Source organism: Sinocyclocheilus rhinocerous, unplaced genomic scaffold, assembly GCF_001515625.1.
Source record: "Sinocyclocheilus rhinocerous isolate Xijiao unplaced genomic scaffold, SAMN03320098_v1.1 scaffold946, whole genome shotgun sequence".
Taxonomy (NCBI): Eukaryota; Metazoa; Chordata; class Actinopteri; order Cypriniformes; family Cyprinidae; genus Sinocyclocheilus; species Sinocyclocheilus rhinocerous.
This window is the reverse complement of record NW_015633151.1, coordinates 346,072-355,615: the sequence shown is the minus strand read 5'-3', so window position 1 is coordinate 355,615 and position 9,544 is coordinate 346,072. Positions and strand designations below refer to the sequence as shown.

The 9,544-nt window shown below is 35.3% G+C and overlaps 1 protein-coding gene across 2 annotated transcripts in view; it reads right to left on the bottom strand.

Moving 5' to 3' along the window:
* Nucleotides 1–8,939, bottom strand: part of creb5b (cAMP responsive element binding protein 5b) — an 84,899-nt gene extending 75,960 nt beyond the window's left edge. For both annotated transcript variants that reach the window (XM_016556286.1, XM_016556287.1), the window contains exons 1-2: nt 8,853–8,939; nt 936–1,013 (exon numbers count right to left, since the gene is read on the bottom strand). In XM_016556286.1, the coding sequence (XP_016411772.1) occupies nt 936–989 (54 nt within the window). In that variant the 5' untranslated portion in view covers nt 990–1,013; nt 8,853–8,939. The remainder of the gene's footprint in view (nt 1–935; nt 1,014–8,852) is intronic.
* Nucleotides 8,940–9,544: the final 605 nt, after the last annotated feature.

Below are 9,544 nucleotides of genomic sequence, written 5' to 3'. Positions count from 1 at the left end.
TATATATATATATATATATATATATATATATATAATTTATATAACGGAGGAGATAAAAAATAAATATATTTTTAAAAAGGCAGGAAAGCACTTCAAAATCAAATCAAAATCTGTATTTTGTAGTACTTTTTTTTCAGTTTGTATATCTGTCATATCAGTATTTGTACATATTGTTGGACCTTTACAGTCCGTGGTAATATTAATGCATTTCAAAGTAGGTTTTGATTCATTTTTTAAAATCTTTGTATCATAAGCAATGTTGTTATTGGGTCGCCATCATGGATCCTGAACCAAAACTAGTTGAAAACTAGTGGTAGTTTAGTATCATTGAGATATTATTATAGGTGTTATTAATATTTTGAATTTGTTTTATTTTTATATTTTCTGTTTTCACTTTAATTTTAGCTATTTTTTGTAATTTTGCTGTATTTTGTCTTTTTTTATATATATATGTCTGTACAGCTTTTGTTAATTTTTATTTGACTCCTAATTTTTAGTTATTTTACTAAGTTAAACTAAGTGAAAATGAAAAATGCTTCCTTGGCCTCTAGCTGGAATAAAATAAGTTTACGTTTTTTTTTATATATTTTATTTAAGTTGAAGTTTATTTTATTTCAAGTGACATAGGCTTTTTTTTATGGTTTTAGTTTTAGTTTTAGGTAAATATAATAACTCTGTTGAGAACCACAGTAATGACTGAACTTGAGCTAGAAGAAAATATGCATTAAGAGAGAGATTATTTAACATATCTATGAGGATTCTACCTCATCCAAAGAAATACCAATCCAAGAATCTTATATCAAGACCCAGTGGATGACATTTGCCTCAACGAGATAGAATTTCACTGTTGTTGTCTGTGGTGCAGTTTCACATTGAGAAAGAGCTTTCTCGAGTTACAGGAGCATTCGTCTTCGCTATTGTCTTATCAGACTCACCTGAGAGCAGCCCGGGGCGCTGCACACGTACGGCCTTTCCTGCTCGGAGTTCATCACTGTCACTGGCTCCTCATATACCTGAACACAAAGCAAAGGAGAGAAATTCAAATCAGGGGCGCCTCCAGGACTCCGAAGCATAAAGACCCGCTCACATTATGTCACTAATGTATCGTGTGCCAGTGATAACCAACTCCGTGGTTCCCGAAGAGGCTTTGACGGAATCTCAGTGAGGATTCTGTGTCTTATGCCCTGGGAGAGGGCATTAGGAGTTGTAAAGGTTTAGTCTAAACTCTAGGAGGGAGGCTTAAGAGGCTAAAACTGAACCCTAAAGTGTCACCCTGCTCCTTCGTCGCCATGGAGCCGTTGCTGACCACAGGGTAAGATGTAAACTATCCTCTCTGTGTTGTGCACGCAAGTCTGTGGCTAACCCAGACACACGGCACTGAGGTCAGCGTATCAATGAACTGCTGGCCATTAGCAACTCTTTTGACACCTAAACTGTCCTTTTAATACCTTGCCAGCCATGACTTCAGCAGCTTGTATTAGGAGGGTCAATGACAAATAAGAACCATATTTTAAACATTTAGAAGTGTATTCTTTGTATTCATGTTGGCTTCATATTGTTTTGAAATCTTTTATACAATCTAATAAAAGTAAAAATGATAAATTTTAATAATTTAATGTAGTCTGAGCACCAAGTAAAACACCTACAATGTACTTTATAATATATATATATATATATATATATATATATATATTTACAGAACAAGAATGAAAAATTAGTAGCTATAAAATTTTATATTAAGCTTAGTGCTGGGCAACGATTAATCGTGATTAATCGCATCCAAAATAAAAGTTTTTATTTACATAATATATATGTGTGTACTGTGTATATTTATAGTAAATATTATTATGTATACATGAATACACACACATGCATGTATATATTTAAGAAAAATAGGATTATTTTGTATGCGATTAATCGGCTGACAACACTAATATATATATATATATATATATGTGTGTGTGTGTTAAAAAAACATTTATCAATGTATAATTTCCTATGTACTATATACTTTGATTTATATTAAAAATAATGTATTTATTTATTTATTTCATATATTTATTTTTATTTTATAATAATTAATTATATTTATAGTAAATATTTTATCATATTTACTATATTATGATATAATGTATCTTTATGATATAATTAAGCTTGTCTTCATCCTTTCATTGAGATTTTTTTCATTTTTTCATTTTGTACAACCCTGTCTTTATACTATATTCAAGTCAAGTCAAGTCTATATTAACTATACTACTATAATAACTTAATATATTACTATAATAACTGACCCAGGTCAGTTTTAAAATAAATTGTTAATGGTGAAATATAGTTGCCCCTATGCAATAATACATTGGCAACACTGACAGTGTGATAAATTATGTAGAGGGGAAAAAAGGGTAAAGATGTTTCAATACAATGACAAAACTCTGAACTATTTCTAGTGTCCGTTTTACAAGAGGTGATTACATTTCAATGACAAATCTCTCTCTCCATTACAGCTCACCATGAGCCCTGGAATCCCTTCCTCAGTGCCATGATGCTGCTAAATGCCATGGATGACAGACTGACAATGGAATGGTATGCCAGCCATTCAGTTTCACGCACATGGAGTGTAATCGGGCCGCTCCTCCTCTGATGATGATGGGATGTAGTTTGCCACCGGTTTTCTTATGTGGGCCCACGCTGAGCCCTCTACTACTGTCGCCATGGGGATCAGAGTGCGATGCTGTGGAATATATCAGGCACCATTTGTGCTTCAGTCTCAAGGGCGGCTCATTCTTTTAAACTAGTGATGATCTATAGGGTGCCTGGGTGTGTGATTCTGACTGTACGTTCCTCTTCTCACCCCTGCATTCTTAAAATAAATCTATGAGCATGTAAAAAGCAGGCCAGGGTTGACTCAATGGCGTTTTTTTTTTCTTGGTCAATGGAATTCTGTGTTTGATTTGAATAGGGTAAAATGTGTAACCTGGACAGTGTTGGGAGTAACGTAATCAGAATATTTTTTTCAAGTAACTAGTAAAGTAACGCATTACTTTTTAATTTACAAGAAAATATCGGAGTTACTTTTTCAAATAAGCAATTCCAGTTACTTGGTTTTCTCATTTATTGACTGACAGCTCTCTTGTCCCCAAGTTTAGAGAAATCGGGCGTTGTGTGTTGCTGTGTAAACTTGGGTACAGTAGGTCTAGACTAAATCTGAACATGCATTTACTCATCTCACTTGCACAAACACAGATTCAGTATTCTTCAAAATGAATAAAAATAATCAAATGCAAACTCAGAATATGATGCAAATCTGCAATAATTAAATGTTAACACAAATATCTTCTATGTATTTAATCCCATTTTATTAACTAATGTCTTTGCTGCTGACCTTTGATCTAATTCAAGCATATTAATAAGCAAATTTAATTTATATAAACAACATTTGTGTTTAATTTTTTTAACTGCTGAAGAGTGTTTAACTTTCTTGCCTTTTTCTTTATGATGCGCCCTCTAATTTACAGATGTGAATTAAAATTTCTTTTAGCATGAGGCTTATTAATTTCACTTTTGGTTGGAAAAGCCATTAAAAGCATGAATTTACATTTGCCAAAAATGGAACTTTCATATTAAAAACAAACAAGCAAGTCCGGCCCAGATGTAACGCCAATGTAAGGTTACACATTACCTTCCATAAAAATGTAACTAACGCAATTAGTTAAATTTTTACAGAGTAACGCAATATTACTTTTAAAAATAACTTTCCCTAACACTGAAACTGGAACTAAATTAAACCATTTTTGGTAGCTAAAACATTGTCAAATTTACCAAAAGATTCAAGTAAAAAAACTTTCTGCAGTGCTCTGTATGGGCCAGATTATAAGATGCCAGCAAATGCTTATGATTATTTTATCGCAACAGTGAAAACACTTTTGTAGAATTTAGCTGTATGTCGTGCATCACAGGTGATCATAAACTTTACCAGTGTTTCTAACACCTGTTTTGGGAATTTTACAGCACCCTTATGTAAGTTTTGTGCGAAAGAATAACAGTATTATGGGCTACAACAGCCTAATGAGACACAGCTGTAATAGTCCATGACAGCCAGAGTCAAGTCCCCTTCATATACAGCAGCAAAACACAGACTAATGACTGTGGCTACGTATTGACACACTGCTTAGACAGCGAACAAACACTTTCCAACTGCGTGGAAAATAAACATGTTCGAAACTTTGAAAGATGAAAACATGAAGAGTATGAATTCAAATGCTTCAGACCTGGATATGCATGAGCTCTGCTGTGTGAACGCTTTCATACACGATTTGCAAGTGCATTTGTTTTCCTGTCCGATTGGTCTAGCCAACTGTTTCCTCCCATGCAGTCAAAACATGCAAATTTGCCGTTATGTTAACCAGACATCTTTTTCCTTACAGTCCAGCCGTGGGACAGAGCCCCTCCAGGCGGCTTCTGACACGCGGCCCTTGGGGACACATGGTCTGGATAGGGTGTTTCTGTAAGCGAACTGACATCAAGAACACGTCTGCTAAATGACAAGTCACTAACACTCTGTTTTCTGTCTCTCTCTCTCTCTCTCTCCGTCACTCGCTTATCAGCTCTCAGAAAGTTGTGTCTCTGTCCACAAGTCTTTACGGTATCTGTATTATTCCTGGATAATTTTTCTAATTGTTAATTGCTATTTGAAAATGGTGGTTTTGGCTGTTCAGTATTTAACTCCTCCGCCACTGGATGAGATTGTCCAGTTTTTCCAGCACTCATTTTTGGTAAATTAAAGAGACAGTTCACCTACAATGAAAATGCGGTCATCATTTATTCATCCCACGTTGTTGCACACCTGTATTACTACATAATCTTACAGAACACAAAAGAAGATATTTTGAAGAATCTTGGTAACCAAGATTTTCCCAAATATATTTTGTCTATGTTCCATGAAAGTCAATACGGGTTTGGAATAAAATGAGTGTGAGTCAATGAGAATGACAGAAAGTTCACTTTTGGGTGAACTATTCCTTTAAGCAAATTAAAGTGAACATTTTACTTCCGTAACTTGACATATTTCTGAGTGAAATAGGATTCAACAAGATGGAAATGTGGGACAGGACTTAATTTTATCCATCAGGAATTGATCAGGTGTGGTGTTTCTATTTAAAACTCTTCAAACAACAGATGATGTTTCAGAGGTGGAGTAAGTCATTATATTTTGATGAAAGATTACCAAGAACAAACATTTTTTCTTTGGAATCAGGTGCTGAATGAATCATTCAAAACGATAAGCAAAAATGTGTTTTAAAAAAGTAAATACAGTCAGTTTTGATTTCATGTTGACTTTAACACTTCACCCTAGAGAGGAACATGTTGCCGTGTCCCTATCTAGCCTTAAACTTCACAAACTTCTCTTTGTACCAGTCCAGATTTGAAAATGTATTGTAATTTTTGTGTCCCTGCATTGTCAAACAGACCTAAGATATGCCGTCTTTTGATATCACATCTGGCCAGATTCCAAAAGCAAAACCAACAGTGCAACACAATCAGGCCCCTGCAGCAGTATTTCACACTATGTAAGTTCTCCAACATGTGAAATCTGTACTACAAAGACTGTCATCAAATCTGTTAATTTAAACATACGATTATGCACTTCATTCATTTTCATGAAAAATATTACCGTATCATTTCCACCCTCAAGCAAGTCTTTTAGCCACCTAAACTGCTCAATATCCCCATGTGACACGAGGCCAGGTGTGAGATGTTTGCTCACCGGTGGTCATACACTGCTTGGCTTTTATTTCACCAGTGTTTTCATTTAACACAGGAAATTTCATTACACTTCAAATTTAGAATGGCCCGATGTGGCGGCCGAGGAGAATTAGGGGACCGGAGTACAGTTTCACAGGGAACCGGTGAGGAACTTTCTCCTCTGGTACACATTTGAATTCAAACAGTATGGTGCACAGGCCGAGGGGAGGAGGAGGGTGGTGAAGGTTACAGCAAGCACAAACTTGCGCTGCAATTCAAATCCAACCTCCCCCCCCCGTCCTCTGCAGGCCTCCGGCAGCAAAGGTTCAAGGTAGGATCAGCACAGGGAATAAGAAACATACAGACAATGCAAAGGATGCCATAAACCTCTCATAATGAACAGACGAAGGGGCCCCACAAAGGTAACCTTCAATCACTGTCAGTCATCACATCTTAACAAACAGAAACTTACAGAGACTAGAACTTCAGGCTGACTTTTATATCGTAGGTACAAACATTTGAAATATGAATGTATCGGAATGTTGTTGTTGTTCATTGAACAAAAGTGACGGCAAAATGAAAATAGTAACAGCTAATGCCATTTGTGATCAAATTTAAAATTAAAAAGGTTTTCACTGCTTTGTTAGCATACACCAATAATGGTGATTTGCATGCAAAATTTTAAACTTGTTTTATTAAACACGTTTGCATACACTACATATCAAACTTTTTTTTTATTTTGTCAAACACATAGAGGAAAACCTGCATACACTATATATTATAAAGCAAATTTTATGTATAGAAAATATATTTATTAAATTTTCCCATTCAGTGTAATTCACTTAGTCAGCTGGATTAATTAAACCAGAGAGCACAAAAATCTTTATAATGGCCATATAGACATTTTTCCAATACCAGTCACTCAGTTTTATTAGATACGACTTGTTTCACATGTGACAATATGGTATTTCACAGATAATTATAATAAATGGTTCAAATAAATCAAGCTATAAACTGAATAATTTTCTCTGTCTCATGTTTTGCCGAACTCATATGACTTACTTTCTTACTTGGACCACAAAAGGAGATAGAATTCTAGGGACTGACAGATTCAGTTACCATTTATTTTCATTCTGTCATTCTGCCTAACATCTCTTTTTGTGTTCCACAGAAACTAATACAGGTTTGAAAGTTAGTAAATGATGCAGATTTTTTTTAGGTGAACTACTCATTTAATCTCCATGTTAGAAGCAATGAGATAGAATTAACTTCGTATTTTAATTTTCCTCCCTGCATGAAGCTAGTTTATCTGTAAACGGAACGCTTAATAAAGCCTATATATTTTTAGCCTATACATTTCCTATAAATATTTATTTGTGTTGTAAAAAAATAACCCAGACACACTTCGCGTCAGTGGATTAAAATCTTGTAAACCTTTAGGCTTTTAGAAAAGAGTTTGCCTCGTCAGCACAAACCACTAAAACCCTCAATATCTCGACGGTTCATCAAACAGTCCGACTGGCCTGCATTGTGACGTCATGCTTCGATACATTGCTTTCTTGTTACAATATTACAAAATAAAACGTGTGATTCAGTGCGAAGATTCAAACACGCGTGCATACTTTAAGTCAAAGCATTCTTTTATCATATAAGAGCGAACTGGACTGGGACCCCTCTGACAGTCGCGATCTCTTGAACGAGACGGGATAATACATAGAGGTGCAGTAGTTTTCAGAGACAAGCTAAGTTCCTCAGTTTCTGCACGTTGATGAATGAAACAAAACAGGTTCAACGTTACAAACTAATTCTCCCGGACCGCTTCAGAGGAACAATGCAGAACACTTGTGTGTCAGCGTGAACGGGACACAACACACACACGCTGTGGCAAGCCAATTTAACATGTATTCCTTTAAACTACTTTCTTATTTAAACTATTAAGTAATCAAATAGTGAAAAGTATATTTTCTGATTAGTGACTAGTACATATTCATTGCTTATTCGATTAACTATTCCATTGTTACTGGAATCAAATTGCATTTTTGCTACTAGGTTCGATTTGGATCTGGTTTAGATATCAAGTATTCATTTCACACTGTTATGTATTCCATATTATGTTGGTGAAGCCCATTCCAACTGTTACTGTTTTCACTTACTATTTATTGTTCATATTTGTAAGTTACTAATAACTATCTAACAATAGCTACTCCTGCTATCTATTCCAGATTGACTGCTGTACTTATTTATTAATCCTCAGCACATATTTATGATACACTAGCACTGATTTTAATTATTACAAGTAACATTTCTAATTTTCTAACAAGTAACTGTATTTGTGCTCATATTCGCTGATGCCTTGTCTTAATAGCTACTTACTTATAAGATAAAAACACTAGTCTATAATGAATGTATCTATGCCATTACTAATGCTAGAGAAGCTAGAACAGATAGCCTACTGTTTGAATAGTTACTAATGACTAAAGTAGGCTAGGCTATAAGTAGTGTAGTAGTTTCTAATAAAATTATGAAATACAGGCTACTTGTCTCGATTACATTATTTACTAGCATTTAGAAATAAATACTAGTAATACAAATTGAGTTAGTTAAAGGAATAACTGTTAAAATGGCTTGCCACAAACATGCATATACAAACACATGCACGCACAAGCAAAGTAAAAACTGTAGTAACATAGCGATCGTGTTTGACAGCGTCATGCGCGCAAACTAATAACTCCGCGTAAAGTTTTGCAACATACAGCAAAATAAGTTTGAGATCAGAATCAAGAAGGAGCTAGCTGTTTAATGCGACACGATCCCTTAACGCGCAATTTGGTTGGGTATTCAAAGCGCAAAGCTGTTACATGCAAACAATCCCTGGAGATCCGAAAAGAATAAGTCATGATCAGTGTGTTTTCTGCATGAAACGTGAACGACTTAAATAGACGCGTTCAGACAGACTCTGTAAAAGTATTTGAAATTCGTTCATGTGAATCCCTAACAACTTGTCACATCTTCAGGCTCAAGAGAATGATTATTGCAATGGCACCGACTCGGCAAGTGCATGTGAATGCTAAGGAATGGATGTATCGGTATGAAAAACAACTCAAACAACTCACCGCAGAAGTCTGGAGAAGATGCACCACACTTTCTGAAGGAACCACGCTGGACTGAGGAACGGTTACAATACGATCTATTTAGAGAAGCATTACATCACCCTTTGGTGACGTCACGTGGGATTCCTGAACTTCTAAATCATTGCGGTCCCTCGTAGGGGCGGGGCGAGCTGGGCATGCGGGGCGGGGTCAGGGCCAGTGGGTGTGGCGTCTGGACAGCAACACCAACCAACATCTGTCTGACTTCAAGTTGTTATTGTTGTTCGCAGCAGCGAGTTAGTCATAAACTGCTGTTCATAAAAATGATATATGATCATAAGATATAAATTCTCAACTGTTTCAATTATTATAGTGACAATTAGACAACTAAATAAACAGTTCAGGTAAATTATTATGATTTTATTATGAAGCTAACACTTGAATTATTATTATTAATTAATTATATAATAAATTATATATAGCTACACTCAAATATTTAGAACATTTTTCATTTACATATTTGATGAACAACAAACCTGTTGTATATTATGCTTAAATGATTTTGATTGACATTTTTATTTTTTCTCACAGGAGACGTAATGCTCCCAGACTAAAGACACCAAACGTCCCAGCTCAGTTATCCAGGTCTGTTAATTGTGCACATCTTGCCAGTGCCTCTGTGCTTACTAAATAATGAAAGTGTCAGGGGTAAATAA